The sequence below is a fragment of the Babesia bovis genome, chromosome 3 (assembly GCF_000165395.2).
Source record: "Babesia bovis T2Bo chromosome 3, whole genome shotgun sequence".
Taxonomy (NCBI): domain Eukaryota; phylum Apicomplexa; class Aconoidasida; order Piroplasmida; family Babesiidae; genus Babesia; species Babesia bovis.
The window spans coordinates 30,260-44,454 of NC_010575.1; the positions used below are offsets into that span (position 1 = coordinate 30,260).

The 14,195-nt window shown below is 34.0% G+C and overlaps 7 protein-coding genes across 7 annotated transcripts; 5 read left to right on the forward strand and 2 right to left on the reverse strand.

Moving 5' to 3' along the window:
* Nucleotides 1–2,721: 2,721 nt before the first annotated feature.
* On the reverse strand, nucleotides 2,722–6,792 carry BBOV_III000110 (putative integral membrane protein). The gene is made up of 9 exons (XM_051767429.1): nucleotides 6,404–6,792; nucleotides 6,258–6,368; nucleotides 5,983–6,219; nucleotides 5,368–5,948; nucleotides 5,080–5,331; nucleotides 4,453–5,044; nucleotides 4,060–4,418; nucleotides 3,392–4,022; nucleotides 2,722–3,286 (listed from the first exon to the last, which is right to left on the reverse strand). The coding sequence occupies exons 1-9, from the start codon at nucleotides 6,687–6,689 to the stop codon at nucleotides 2,742–2,744; spliced, it is 3,594 nt and encodes a 1,197-aa protein (XP_051623375.1). The 5' UTR covers nucleotides 6,690–6,792; the 3' UTR covers nucleotides 2,722–2,741.
* A 100-nt stretch (nucleotides 6,793–6,892) lies between these two features.
* On the forward strand, nucleotides 6,893–7,135 carry BBOV_III000120 (putative cytochrome c oxidase copper chaperone (COX17)). The gene has a single exon (XM_001611099.2). The coding sequence runs from the start codon at nucleotides 6,913–6,915 to the stop codon at nucleotides 7,123–7,125; it is 213 nt and encodes a 70-aa protein (XP_001611149.1). The 5' UTR covers nucleotides 6,893–6,912; the 3' UTR covers nucleotides 7,126–7,135.
* A 119-nt stretch (nucleotides 7,136–7,254) lies between these two features.
* On the forward strand, nucleotides 7,255–8,467 carry BBOV_III000130 (uncharacterized protein). Its single transcript, XM_001611100.2, has one exon. The coding sequence runs from the start codon at nucleotides 7,265–7,267 to the stop codon at nucleotides 8,060–8,062; it is 798 nt and encodes a 265-aa protein (XP_001611150.1). The 5' UTR covers nucleotides 7,255–7,264; the 3' UTR covers nucleotides 8,063–8,467.
* A 300-nt stretch (nucleotides 8,468–8,767) lies between these two features.
* BBOV_III000140 (uncharacterized protein) lies at nucleotides 8,768–9,331 on the forward strand. The gene has a single exon (XM_001611101.2). It carries the CDS (start codon nucleotides 8,778–8,780, stop codon nucleotides 9,309–9,311), a length of 534 nt encoding a protein of 177 aa, XP_001611151.1. The 5' UTR covers nucleotides 8,768–8,777; the 3' UTR covers nucleotides 9,312–9,331.
* A 15-nt stretch (nucleotides 9,332–9,346) lies between these two features.
* BBOV_III000150 (uncharacterized protein) lies at nucleotides 9,347–10,111 on the reverse strand. The gene is made up of 4 exons (XM_001611102.2): nucleotides 9,949–10,111; nucleotides 9,780–9,905; nucleotides 9,641–9,718; nucleotides 9,347–9,374 (listed from the first exon to the last, which is right to left on the reverse strand). The coding sequence occupies exons 2-4, from the start codon at nucleotides 9,881–9,883 to the stop codon at nucleotides 9,356–9,358; spliced, it is 201 nt and encodes a 66-aa protein (XP_001611152.1). The 5' UTR covers nucleotides 9,884–9,905; nucleotides 9,949–10,111; the 3' UTR covers nucleotides 9,347–9,355.
* Nucleotides 10,112–10,534: 423 nt separating this feature from the next.
* On the forward strand, nucleotides 10,535–11,381 carry BBOV_III000180 (coenzyme Q-binding protein COQ10 family protein). The gene is made up of 3 exons (XM_001611103.2): nucleotides 10,535–10,715; nucleotides 10,783–10,926; nucleotides 11,106–11,381. The coding sequence occupies exons 1-3, from the start codon at nucleotides 10,575–10,577 to the stop codon at nucleotides 11,349–11,351; spliced, it is 531 nt and encodes a 176-aa protein (XP_001611153.2). The 5' UTR covers nucleotides 10,535–10,574; the 3' UTR covers nucleotides 11,352–11,381.
* A 383-nt stretch (nucleotides 11,382–11,764) lies between these two features.
* BBOV_III000190 (DEAD/DEAH box helicase family protein) lies at nucleotides 11,765–14,164 on the forward strand. The gene is made up of 5 exons (XM_001611104.2): nucleotides 11,765–12,306; nucleotides 12,465–12,770; nucleotides 12,863–13,151; nucleotides 13,364–13,963; nucleotides 14,002–14,164. Exons 1-5 carry the CDS (start codon nucleotides 11,829–11,831, stop codon nucleotides 14,159–14,161), a joined length of 1,833 nt encoding a protein of 610 aa, XP_001611154.2. The 5' UTR covers nucleotides 11,765–11,828; the 3' UTR covers nucleotides 14,162–14,164.
* Nucleotides 14,165–14,195: the final 31 nt, after the last annotated feature.

Consider the following 14,195-nt stretch of genomic DNA (forward strand, 5'->3'; position numbering starts at 1 on the left):
ATTGTAAAAAATCATTTTGTAGTACATTTATTACAACAAATTCGATCTGCCATGAACAAAGAACATATAGTGATTTTTGATTTTAGAATCATTAATTTTTAACAATGGAATGTTAAAAAAAACAACGTAATTTATTAAAAAAAAGATTGATAATTTTTATTACTAACATTAGTATGTACCCATAATTTATTTTGCTGTTTAAAAGTAAATACTTCATTTCAGTATTAACGCAAAAAAATGTGGTTTGTATGTTCATATTTAAGTTAACAACGATGGCTAATTAACCAAAAATAAAAAAATCAACGTACATATATTCAAAGGTTATATGTAAAATAATGTAACATAACAGCCATTACTTAAATTTCATACCTTGTATAGGATTTAATGGTAAATTTGAAAAATACACAAAGTAGAATGTAGGTTGTGATTTTAGATGACTATTTGAATTATAACATATTATTATTTTCATATACAAGGACATTACATACAGATATTTTTGTATTTTAGAATATTATTATCAGTAAAGCTACCATAAATTATTGTTAATTTAAATTAATGCGTTGCAGATTCAACATTATATGTCGTATAATAATAACAATAAAAAAAAACATATTTATATTAATTTGTCTGAAAAATAATAAGATAGTTGTCTAATTAAAAAATCAATTAATCTATTCTGCGGTGTTACTCCACAGATGTTACTTAATACTCTTATGTATATAGCAACAATAATTCGAAGTAATATAATTGTAGATGTGCATATATCGTCAATGTAAAACAATGGTCAGTTAACACATACACATGAAAAATTGATAAAGTCAAAATAAAATAAATAAGAAACAATTCATACATATTGTTCATACAAAATGTTGATTAATTGATGTTGTTATATTTATACATTTTTTGTCAGTTAAATTTAGTTCGATAGCTTATATGTATAAAATATTAATTGATTTAAAATAAAAAAATCTTATTTAGTTGACAATGTTGTGTAATCCACGTACGTATAATTACGCTGTTATTTTTGAACGATATTGCATTACTTTCATATTTCATATTACTTTAATATTTATATGTAGTAATTAATTCAATTTTATGCTACGTATCAATATATTAGATATACCGAATCATTTTATTGTTCATATGATCGCATTGATATTGTTTATCATTATTCATTACATTATTTATGATCAGTAACACTAAAAATTCTTGATTATTCAGAACATATAGTTGCCACATTATGACGTTATGACGAAATATAGTACACACACGTTTAATAGGTAAGATTTTATGCTAATTTTTTCTTTTTATTAAACACGTTATGTGTTAAATAATACATTGATAATAATATTATTTATATAACCGATATACGTAATATTAAATGCAACATCACTGAGTTTTATTTTGTCGTATAAAATTATATTCTATATTTCTGTAATTACTCGATTATCAAATTGTTGTTAAATAAATAATTATTATCAAAGCGTTATTACATGTGTCGTATAAATGGAGCATTGTTAATGTTAAAATACATGATGCTGTTCATCGCAGTCAAACGCGTTGATTTTAATTTCATATTTTACGCGGTAATTCTTTGTGTTTTTAATGTAAGATAGTATATAACATAAGTATTAAATTAAGATGTGAACTTCAAAATTAATTGTATTTTTTTGACATATTTTTCAAATTAATAAATATATTGAATTTGTTTGTTCGGATATTTTATATTATATTCTTACACATGATTTTTTTGGTGCTTTTATTGATTAGTTTTTTTGTAATATTTATACATATCGGTAATTGTGGATTTAGTTTACTTTTATTGTTGAAACTTTTACATTTAGTAAATTTATAAATTTCATATTTCGCATATTCTATTTTTCAAATTCATCGTGACGCTATTTGTGTTGTTTGTTTTCTCTAATACTTTCAGTTTTTTCACATTTACTTTTTTATTTCTTATGCGGAATAGTTTGTTGTGATAATTTTATTTTGTATTTTCATTTTCAAGTTTCAATTGATTAAAATTGAGTTATTTGTGTTAAATATATCGTGTTTTCATTGCGTCATTCGAGCTGTTTTTAATTTGTTTTTTGTTGTTTTTTTATAATGATTGGTTGGTTGTATGTCATTTGATTTAGTTAATAACTTTTTAACGCTATTTGTTTCTTGAGTATGATAACAATTTTGCAATTTTCGTATCAAATCGAATGGAATGAAATGTTTATTAATACAAGAGGAATATAATTTATGAATAATTTTCTCTTTTTTGTTTTAACATCTAATTATTAGCAATATTTCTCGTTTTCATCAGAGTTTTTATAAAATTGATTTCTGTTATATTCGGTGGCGCATTTCCCCCGGTTAAATGGCGACAGGAACGATGGCACTAAATTTCCTTGTTAGATCACAATGTAACTCTCCCCTCTCTCCATATTCACACATGCTTTTACGAAAAATGTTTTGAGTAGAACATTGCGTCAAAAGGCACACCATTGAGAGCAAATGCTATTCGTATTTTACGGACTATTTTTTGAAGTGTTTGATAAAGGGATAAAAAGATGATGAGTGTTTTTGTCTCTATACATTTACAATAACTGATGATTGTAGTGCATGCATATGATTATGTTTACATTGATGAGTCTTGTTGATATTATACATTATTCACGATGGCGTGTTTCAATTAATGAACAGCAGTTTCACGAATCTATATTACACTGATAAACAATGCTAAAATGAAATTATTTGTTGCTTAAAATACTATCTTCAAAGATTCCTATACGTTCAGCTGTTGATATCAAGATATTTGATTGATGATCATCAACAATTTTATTTTCGTTAAAATCCATAACATTGGATGAATTGTTGGTTCTCGAATTGACTTCAACATCAGTCATCGTAGATATGTCCATCATATTAGTGTTCTCTTGTAATGTGTCATGACACTCAGCATCTAAAGCCGATACAGATAAAGCATCGCACTGACTTTCTGGTTGATCACCAATAAATGAGGTACTTGCGTTGTCGACTCTCTTATAAAAAGAATCGTTCAAATAGGATACATCAAGCCGACAAGTATCACATTCTTCAGAAACGCCAAAAATATCAACGGAAGCAGTTCGCACCCCCAAATCATCTTTATACATACCATTAATGGATGAGGTATTCAACTTATTGTCCACGGGACCTCCGTCTGTCTTACTACTTAGCTCTTCTACACATGGATAATTGGCATTTGTATTTTTATTTAGACCGGTTACATCAATATCCACATTTTGTATATTATCTGAATAAAAATTACAATGACATAAACCCTCTACGTAATTTAAACACCACATGAGAAATATTCAGATTTTATGTAACTAAAAGAAATCAGTATATATAAAATTACCTTTGAGAGAAGTACTAGGTGAGAACTCGTTAATTACAGAAGAAGATTCAGATTGACCTCCCTCTTTAGCATCCTTTTTATCTAACAACGATTTGTCTGACTTATCATCATTTGGTAAATAGTGTAATCCTTTATGTGAAACCGTGTATGTAGCAATGGAATGGGATATTGGGTTATCTATTATGGCCATATCACTCTTGCCTGATTTCATTATTACATTTGTGAATCTTGACAAATCTATATCATGATTATTGTCCTCCGTTGCTGGTTCTACCAACACGTTGTCACAAAATACCATTTCATCTTGAGAAAAGGTGTTAGATTGTTTATGCATTTCCAGATGTGTCTTATATTTATCGATGTCTGCCATCACCTGCCCTACCTTACGTTGGAGAAAATGTAAATATTCGATTTTGAATTTTTTTGCAGGAGTATCCATCGAGAATGCAACCCTTAAGTCTTCTATTTTATAACAAATGTTTTTGGATTTTAGACGTATGAAAAATAAAACCAACAAATATTGTTTCACGTGTTCCAAATAATCGCGAATTCGACTTTTATGGTTCAAATTACTGACTACCTTTGAGTTTTCAATCGGAATCATGGAAAAAAAGTGTTTACATTGATTTACCTGTACGTTCTTACCTTTGATAAACATAACAACATACCTCATCATTTTTATTATCAATATAATTTCGATATGCATCAATGGCTTTAACTAAAACTTTGAATGCCAGAATGTCGAAAACATTTGCAGGAATATCAATCTCCAATTTATCTTTTTTCCTTATAAAATCCTCAATCGTCAGAGGAGATTGTGTCTTTAAACGAGTACTGTAGTAACAAAATCCTAAAACAACAACAATACCAATGTTATATAATGAAATTACTAAAGCGTGATTATACAAATTTACGCCTCCGCTCCCTGATTGGATTACCTTGACCTTTAAGCCCCTAAGAAGATTATACCGGAAACTCGTCATCATAGTGCTGAAATGTGATATGATGTGACCAAAGATATCCATCCCTGAAATATGGCTCATAAAATTGACAAGACTTACCAATCACTGAGCAGCATATCAAAAAGATAAAAAGCTGAAACAAAATTACAGTTACATATTTTAGATTGACATGAATTTCTTCCCTCCTATTTTCGCCACTAACTGTTAATAACTGATAATGTTTCGGCAAAACAAGCACAGTGTACAAAATCGCGAGGGTTATATTCACGAATAAAGCTGTTTTACATAAGGATGACGTATACCCAACTTTCCGTAATAACACAGTAACTTCATTTACATCAATATTTGATGCAGCGGCAAAACGTCTTAGGCCGTCATTAACCGATTCAATACGATTCCCAAGTTCTCTTAAGTAACAGTATTGCATAATAGATGATGTTATCGCATACAACGATTGAACAGCGATCATTGAAGGTAACAATATAAATTCTACTTTGAGCTTCATATTTGACTTCATAAAAATATTTCCACCGGTAGCCAGAACTAGATCCTTAAATTTGTAACAGAGATGGATGAAAGTTAGGAGACACGATGAGATTCCTAGATACAGCGATGTATAATTGGAATTTATATTTGTACTATCTGACACATGCAGTCCTATGCTAGGGCCATTTAGCGTATTCAAATCAACCTGTAAAAGAATAGTGGATCCTAAGAAGTACGAACCTTCCAATAAAGAAAATCTACATTGGACGTTTCAACCAAGATGATAAGCTGATACTTGTACGCCTTCCAATTGTTAAATATAAGATGCAGTCGATTTACATCAAACAGAAAAAACTGAGAGTCGTTACCGCTATATGCATGGATAATAAGCATATGTTTAAAACTTTGCAGCTTCACGGATAACTTATTAATCCACAGTTGAACATCTTGCAAGGAAAAATTTTGAGGAATGGATACATCAACAACATTTGGCTAAAAACAATTATCACTTAATGAAACACAACATACTTTGACCTGGAGATTGAAAACGATCTTATCTAGATCCACGGACGGTGAAACAATCACCCCTTCAGATAGCACATTATAAGGTGCACCCAGAAGTTTTTCCACCTCTTTTACGGCATTCAACTGGTGGACTTCATTAGCAGAACAAAATAACAACGCAAACGAGAAAAGGGCATTTAGGCATCCGAATATACTATTTTTATACCTAGCTTTGCGTCGAACAGCTGGTTTATGGTTTATATTACTGCTCGACACATCGTTCGTATATAAGGATTTATCCATCATCACCGCAGAAATCCTCTCAGAAATGCTTAATTTTACATAAGAAAGTACCGTGGTCAGTATAACACAGAACATTATAGGTAACCAAATAAAGTAATATAATAGGTGCATTTCAACATATTGGACAAGCGATATAAGTACCAACGATAAACAAACCATTATATTTGCCCAGCTAATTTGGATGAATCTGTGTATATTGGAATCATTACATAGGATTTCTGCCTGCAACTTATAAATGGAAACCACGGCGAGTATGCTGGCCATTGAAGATGCCCAAGATAAAGTAGTGATCCCATAAACTCCTAAAAGTTTTCCAAACTACAAAGTAATACATACCTGCATATTCAACCACATTGGGAAAACGCGTTAGTATTTCTATACCCCCCCCCAAAAAGATGAAAAAACAGATATATGTCACACCCTTATAAGGCAAAATTAGCGACAATATAAATGACAATATGCTTATAAAAGCAATAAATATGACATCATAATTGTTCAATCCCATATATGCCCGAGCATAGTGATTGATATTCCATACATCGGATGGCTGCAGTGCCGCACTTAGAACACACTCTATTACTCAATCATTCATATCATTTAATCAAACAAACCACCGTAAAGATCACAGTCTGGCCTATAAATTCGAAGAGTTAATCTAATTACTCTGTCCAGGCTAATTGGGAGTGAAACGTAATCCCTTATGTGAAGCATATCAAAAGTGCCTACAGAACGTTATATAAAACCATAATACACTAACCACTGGCACTTTCTATGGTAAATAACTTAAGATCGTAACCATATGGTATAAAACGTAAGTCCACATTTTCTAATATTTCCTTGTAGACATGCCTCAAGGATTCCAAATCGTTACCGACCACATTATGTAGATCGACACGATTAATTACATTGTACAAAACATTCAAAATGTCATATCTATACTTTGTTCTTTCAGCATAATTGACGGCATACAGACACAGAAAGATAACTATGGAAACAATCAGGAGGCGATATACATGTATGATGGAACAGGAATTCATTACCATCAACAGAGTTACCAACGATATTGACCACGAATTAATTACACTGCCGAAACGCAAACGTGTTGCGTTTGTTGGCACGGAAGAAAATGGGTGAGTTCTTAGTGGCAGTGTGTGTTATAGGGCTCTGATGTTAACCATTCATATTTTATTGTAAAGCAGAATTATCACATTTTGTGATTTCATAAGATATCAGAATAAAAAACCGTTAAATATATAGAATATATTGATGGGTTCATCTCAATCTCATATTATAGATTCCGGTGCATCCGGTCAAGCTTCGTCTTCTACGTTAACAACTGGCAAGAAAATTTGTTGTGTCTGCAAAGAAACAAAATTAGCGAGGGACGAATGTGTAGCAAAACATGGAGAAGAACAATGTAAAGAACTAATTGATTTACACAATCAGTGCCTACGAAAAGAAGGGTTCACGGTGAATTAATTATATAATAGGTGAATCTAAACTTGCATTATAAACAATTACCACAACATTTTTGCGTGTTATATTGGGGAAATGTGATCTGTTAAACGAAATTATGCCTTTTCATTCATCCGTATAGTTCTATTACTGAAATTTCACGATGGCTACTATTTTGACCATGCAACTGCCCTCTGATGATGAATGTGATTCTGATTATGTAACATCTGAGCATTCGTCAGATGATGAGGGTAACACAAAGAGAGGAAAACGTAAAATAGACATCGATGCTGAGCTCAGTAGTCGACGTAGGACGTGGATAAACAACGCGAGCACACTTTTTGAACACATGTTACAGGATAGTGAATTGACATATAGGCACCGCAGCACCGTTGATAAATCTGATTACATGCTGCAGTTTCATAAGAAAGATGCTTCTTCCACTGTAAGGAAAAATGGAAAGTTGAGTGAATTGGAGAGGTACATTACGCTAAATTGTAGCCGAATATCAAATGAAAACAAATGCTTGAACTTACGTACGTTCAAAGCTAGCTGTCGTAACATCCCAGATTCTGATAAGCTAAAACAAATCCAGGAAGCTGTTCTATTACAAGGAATACCTGAAAAAGTTACAATAACAAAGACATATAGATTCGCTGGAAAGATGCACACTATTAAAGAGCATGTAGCCAAAATGTCTAGAAGATACAAACAATACGTGATGAGCAAACAGCAAACAATTGGGGGTTCGCTTGCATTTATCGATGATGCGGTCAGTGAATTAGACAAAGCTCCAAAAATATCTGCTATCAAAAAATCAGAAGCTGACTGGCATCAGTACAAAGATGATGAAGGAATTGACATAAATCAAGAGGCTCACAAGTTCCTTAAAAACGAGGAGTTTTTAGATCGAGCCACAATGAAGGAGCATACAGTTAACATCAATGCTCGTAAACAATGAATTTGGGTAAAAATGACTTTAATGGATTTTCTATAACCAGTGAACAATTGCTTAACATGGATCGATCGCTGATTTTCATCGTGAGGTAGACAATAAAAGTGCTGACTTCTATATACCAAGTAGACACTAACAATTCCCTGTGATATTGATGTGCTTTGAATCGGGGAGCACATAAAACTACGTCAAACATAGTTACGCAGGTGTTTGGCAAGCACCCCCCTCCATAGGTTGTCATGATTTTTTAGAAGATCCAATAAAACACATACATCATAAATAGATATTATACGTATGTAACAGCCAATTGATTGAAAAGGTAACCGATAATTCTCTGGATGCAATATATATATATATATATATACATGTAGATCGGAAACTGTATATTTATTAATTCAACTAGTATTATTCAAAAAATAGAAAATCTATAGCAACATTCACCACATTAATGATATAAAGCCAATTTAAAACACTCTACAATAAGAACGTAAACAAATTTATTGAATGCAAACCCGGCATACAATGCAACCGAGCGTTGAATTTTGAGAAAAAATAGAGTTTGAGTTTCTTTTTCCTCACTCGATTTTTAAAATGCCGCATAGGTTGGAATTACACACCTCTATCTCCAATAAGAGAATTTCCCCAGTGGCGCATTTCATTTTTGCTTCCACGATTTAATGTGTAAGAAAAGAGCTCCATACATTTCGCACATATATAAGACATGTTGACGTCCTTATATGTTTATAGAGGTTTACGATACTGGAATAACCTTACAGGACTAAATAGATTCCATACTCTTGGGCGATTACAATCCTTTCCACGGAATAGTCGAATTTGTGATCATGTTAACGAAACTTCTTTTAATTTGACTGTCATTGCATCATCGTCGCCATGTTTGAAACGTTTTTACACCCCAACGCGTCATATTAATTGGATAGGGATAAAGAAGCGATGGCGGTGCGAAGAAATATTGATGAAGAAACGAAAGCATAAATTTCACTCCAGGGTAGGTATGCGTTTTCGTCTTACGCGTTTTGGCTGGGAACGTCTTCAAAAAGGTCGTAAAGGGAATAAATTACACCTGTCGATTAAACAACGGCGAAACAAAAAGCGAATTAGATTTGTATCGAGACATGATTTGGTAAAGTTAACACGCCAAATGCCTAGTTACAGATTTGTAATACGCGATCCAACCACGAACTACAACCCAAATAGCCAGATTTTACGTAAGAAAATTAATAGTTATTTTGCATAAACAAATATTTCAACTAAGCCAATATTAAAATTAATGCACGTTTATTAACTCGATAGAGCTTTTCTGAAAGAATTTAGTGGGAAAGCCAATAGATCAACACAAGGTGATAAATACAAGGACATTTGTCACGTTTAACGTAATTGATGCAGACTACGTAACACAATAAATTGTGAAAAATCTCTTTAGTAATATATTTACAAATACATGATATTTTACAAATGAAAGTGAATTCAATAAAGGACGATAAAATACGGCCCACAACTGACCGAAGTTATAAACTATGAAAACAACAGACCACAATATTTTGCATAACATGAAAATCAACCAACCTCTCTTCCGGCGTTTTGTCCAACCACCAATTCCAGGCAGTGGAGTTAAAATCATAATTCACATCTATGCCGTATTCACTGTGGAGTGCGATTAAAGACGGCGATATGTGACGCGCTTATGAAACACACCAAAACTTACTACTTAATGTAGGCGTCAGCTCCTACGACAACCAAAGCACTTCGTAAAAGAGTCCTACTGAACCATCCCTTGGGGAAAAATAAACCATACGTATGAGCTCCCATATTTTATATAATATGGAGTTACCTACACCGCTATGATTCTGGTGCCTCACTAGATTACAACTTACATTTGTTACCGCTTATTTTTTTTTAAAATTTGCTATGTCAAGTTCTTTGGCAACACACTGATTAGAATTTACTCCTGATACGTCGATACTAAGAAAACCGTTACCTCATAGGTTGGACGCGATCAGGAAGCACACAATGCATCCTAGCATAAAGCATTACACATGCATTACTTCAGACGCATAATATATTTCAATGTAAAGTTTATGATAGATAAAAACAGCAGAATGATAAAATCAACAATTTAAAAATACGGGCACCGAGGATCGAACTCGGGATCTTCTGCGTGTTAGGCAGACGTCATAGCCACTAGACCATGCCCGCTACGTTAAGAGATGTCAGAGTTGTATTATATTTAATATAATTAAAAACCCCAAAATGACTGAGGGCCCATTAAACTAACTGACGAATAATAAAAAGCATCAATATTATAATTCGCATCAACATAATATACAACTCGTTGTTAGTAGAAAATACGGGCGCCGAGGATCGAACTCGGGATCTCCTGCGTGTGAAGCAGGCGTCATAGCCACTAGACCACGCCCGCCTGAAAAAAGGGACGAAAAAAACGTTGATAATAGCAACGCAAGACATTTATAGAATCTACTCAGTGCTACATATATGGAAAATGTCAAATCGCCTAAACTTCCTTTTCACTACAAATCCTTACACCTATCGACGACGTCAATTGTTGACTATTCCCCGACCATGTGTGTACGATACTGTCCTGGATATACCAAGCTATGAAACATTTTTGCCTTGGTGCAAGGTGAGATTACGATAATTCACAGTGAAAAATCCGTATGAGATTTATATCTATACTTACATATATACAGAAGAGCAGTTGGGTTGACTGTGTAGATTTGAAGCAGCTGTCAAATCATGGAGGCCAAAGAAAGGCTACAATAACAGTTGATTTCAAGTTGATTAAAGAGTCGTACACTTCGGTGGTACATTTCAATCCACATGATCGCATAAAGGTTAGTGTCGATTTCAATGTAAAACGGAGTATTGTAATTTGAATGTTTTGCAATACTTGAACCATGGTATGCTACAACGCATCTTGCAACAGATCTTTAGACATTATTTTTGCTATCTCACTACAACGCGAATGCACGTATAACCATAATAAAATTTACTTATGTTATGGTTCGTACAGGCTGTAGCCGCAAATAATGATTTATTCGAAGTCCTAGACACTGTTTGGGAATTCAAAGACATCGGTGATGCTACTGAAGTGGATTTCAACATCAAATTCAAGTTTCATTCGGGGATGTATCAAACTATAACTACTTATATGGGTCGTACGTTAAGCGGAAGTATGGTCGATCACTTTGTCAAAGAGTGTTATCGACGACACAATCTGAAGAAAATTCCCTTTCAAAAGGAGCATGTTGGAATCTAAATTCATGGCCAAAATTAAGAAAAACATTAATTAACTTTTTAATGCAGGAAATCAATATGGCTTATGCTTGTTGCATTAATGGTTGTTGTCCTAAGCCTAGTTTAAGTGACATCTATGAGATAGACGATATCATATGCTAGGACACGATAAAACAGTATCTGGGTGACTATATAGATACTAGTTTGCTATGAATGATGAACATCCACACCCTATGTGTTACACATACCAGCAGTTAAACAATTTATACTAACGTATCACTATGAAACATATTATTCCAGAGCAGCATTTATAAAAGCCATGAAATAAGATGCGTTATCAATTTTGCTTGAGTGTGTGTCTAACCCCCCCATGGTACACAATTTCGACCAATTATGAAATATAATACGACCTTCTTTTGGACTTCTAAACACCTCGTAATAGTATGCCATCAGATATATATATTAATGTTTTCAGTGACCCTTGAGGTTACGTTTTGAAATGTTACTGAGAAATTTCTGTACTTGCCACATTTATATGTGTCAATCTGGATTTCACAAATCGCATTATTTATACTTATTATGCCATCTATTGCCCATTACTCTACTATTCACTATTGCTAATGCCATGGTACTAGGACTTGGTAGAGGAAATGGTGTGGCTTACATTAGTTCAGTGAGCCGTCATAGAGGAATTACACCATTCCTGCGATCTTCACCTAGTAATATATGTCGAAATGGCGGATCAAATGGACATGGCAATGAACCATCTTTCATGTCATATGCTGGGCAATATGGTGGATACGAATATCAACCTGCTTATTCACAACCACACTTTATTGCTCCCTCAACGGCGCCACCCATGTATGGCGCCTCATTGGGATATATGCAGCCTTCTAACAATATATCTCAAGGTGGCGTTTCGCGATATGGATACGGTGGTTATAGAGGCAATCGGCAACATTATGGAGGATATAATGGTAAGTACAATATTTCATACAAAAACTTACGACTATCTTTGCTGTAAGCAAATAAACAAAATTTGTGTGAACTAAATTACATACTATATATATATATATATATAATGCCCATGTGTTCGCACGCCAATACTTTGTGCACAGTTTAATATTGTTTGTAGCAGCAGTATACAACAGCCAGTCATCTTTCAAATTACCAAACATAGATTGGAATGGAAAACAATTGGTTGAGATAAAGAAAGATTTCTACGATCTGAGCCCGGAAGCTAACAACCGACCTGGGGAAGAGATAGAGGCTATCCTAGAAAGCCACCAGATAATAATAGATGGAGAGACACCTCTGCCTAAACCTGTCAATACATTTGACGAGGCGGTATTTAATGAAGCTATACAACGCATAATCAAAAACATGGGTTTCATTGAGCCAACTCCCATACAAAAAGTTGGATGGACTTCTTGCTTGACTGGTTAGTTTCTTGTATAAAATAAAATCTGCTGTCATGTTTTATTTAACAGTAAGACAGCATATCGTTATAATTATTCGGAACAAAATTTACAGGTCGAGATGTGGTCGGTGTCAGTCAAACGGGATCTGGGAAGACGCTTGCATTTTTGCTCCCAGGGTTACTTCACCTTTTGGCACAACCGCCGGTAACTCCAGGTAATGGGCCCGTCATATTAATTTTGGCACCTACTCGCGAATTATGCCAACAAACATACGAAGAAACAAAGAAGTTTATGCGTGTGATGAACTTACGAGGAGCCATACTTTATGGCGGTGTGTCTAAGTACCAGCAGCAGCAACAACTTACTGGAGGGGTAGATATCATGGTAGCTACACCTGGTAGGTAGGTGGTTGCACATCTATTGACAATGTTTATGTTTGGTGCTTACAACCGATTGTGAAATAACACCTTGGTGCGCATAGACAAAGGGATAATTGAAAATAAACAAGCGTGTCATGATATAGCATCGGAATATCTTATATTTGGATTATATTGTCTTATCATATATACATAGGCTTGTGTTGTTTTCACAAAATGATCTCATGCTATTACAGGCTCCTTGATTGTCTTTCAAGCGGTCTTCTGAGATTGGACCGTGTTAGTTATTTCGTCCTAGATGAAGCAGATCGTATGCTGGATATGGGTTTCGAACCACAAATTAGGATGATCGCATCGCAAATAAGGCCTGATAGGCAGACGTTGCTTTTTTCTGCCACATGGCCAGCGTCCATACGACGACTAGCTTCCGAGTTCTGTAAGACTAATTGCATATACATTCAAGTGGGAGACAAAGAGTTAACAGCTAACCCAAATATAACTCAAACGGTCAAGGTACTGCGTTCTGATGAGACATTCCCCTTTTTATGCAACTTCTTAACCACTGAAGCTTACAACAAGAAAATTTTGATATTTGTGGAATCTCGTATTGGAGCTGATACATTAGTTCGTGATCTAGCACGTAGAGGTTTAAATGCACTTTCCATTCATGGGAACAAGAGTCAATCACAACGAGATCACACCGTTAGTCAATTTCGCAGTGGAGCCGTCAACATCATGGTGGCGACAGATGTTGCTTCTAGGGGGTTAGACATAAAAAATATTGATTATGTAGTAAACATGGATGTACCTCGTACGATTGAAGATTATATACACAGGTAAATTATTTGTCACACTTATTTTAAATATTATACAGAATAGGACGAACTGCACGGGGTAACATGAAGGGGAATTCCTTGTTATTATTTGTGAATGATTACCCAGATCCACGGAAGGCAAGGTTTGCGCAGCGGCTCATTGAAGTATTAAAAACTGTACGTCAACCTGTGCCAGAGGAATTGCAACAAATATCATAAAAGCTTATTGTCATATAATATGTGATTATTATTG

What these genes read in the sequence shown, in the direction of transcription:
- BBOV_III000110 (XM_051767429.1), bottom strand. Translation starts at nt 6,689, where the DNA reads ATGGTAATGAATTCCTGTTCCATCATACATGTATATCGCCTCCTGATT. An exon ending in TACCATAGAAAGTGCCAGTG is followed by an intron (nt 6,369 to 6,403) that starts GTTAGTGTATTA and finishes AACGTTCTGTAG; the next exon opens with GCACTTTTGATATGCTTCAC. An exon ending in TTGATAATAAAAATGATGAG is followed by an intron (nt 4,023 to 4,059) that starts GTATGTTGTTAT and finishes AAGAACGTACAG; the next exon opens with GTAAATCAATGTAAACACTT.
- BBOV_III000120 (XM_001611099.2), top strand. Translation starts at nt 6,913, where the DNA reads ATGGGTTCATCTCAATCTCATATTATAGATTCCGGTGCATCCGGTCAA.
- BBOV_III000130 (XM_001611100.2), top strand. Translation starts at nt 7,265, where the DNA reads ATGGCTACTATTTTGACCATGCAACTGCCCTCTGATGATGAATGTGAT.
- BBOV_III000140 (XM_001611101.2), top strand. Translation starts at nt 8,778, where the DNA reads ATGTTGACGTCCTTATATGTTTATAGAGGTTTACGATACTGGAATAAC.
- BBOV_III000150 (XM_001611102.2), bottom strand. Translation starts at nt 9,883, where the DNA reads ATGGGAGCTCATACGTATGGTTTATTTTTCCCCAAGGGATGGTTCAGT. An exon ending in GCTGACGCCTACATTAAGTA is followed by an intron (nt 9,719 to 9,779) that starts GTAAGTTTTGGT and finishes CGCACTCCACAG; the next exon opens with TGAATACGGCATAGATGTGA.
- BBOV_III000180 (XM_001611103.2), top strand. Translation starts at nt 10,575, where the DNA reads ATGTCAAATCGCCTAAACTTCCTTTTCACTACAAATCCTTACACCTAT. An exon ending in CATTTTTGCCTTGGTGCAAG is followed by an intron (nt 10,716 to 10,782) that starts GTGAGATTACGA and finishes ACATATATACAG; the next exon opens with AAGAGCAGTTGGGTTGACTG. An exon ending in ATCCACATGATCGCATAAAG is followed by an intron (nt 10,927 to 11,105) that starts GTTAGTGTCGAT and finishes TGGTTCGTACAG; the next exon opens with GCTGTAGCCGCAAATAATGA.
- BBOV_III000190 (XM_001611104.2), top strand. Translation starts at nt 11,829, where the DNA reads ATGTTACTGAGAAATTTCTGTACTTGCCACATTTATATGTGTCAATCT. An exon ending in ATGGACTTCTTGCTTGACTG is followed by an intron (nt 12,771 to 12,862) that starts GTTAGTTTCTTG and finishes CAAAATTTACAG; the next exon opens with GTCGAGATGTGGTCGGTGTC. An exon ending in ATTGAAGATTATATACACAG is followed by an intron (nt 13,964 to 14,001) that starts GTAAATTATTTG and finishes AATATTATACAG; the next exon opens with AATAGGACGAACTGCACGGG.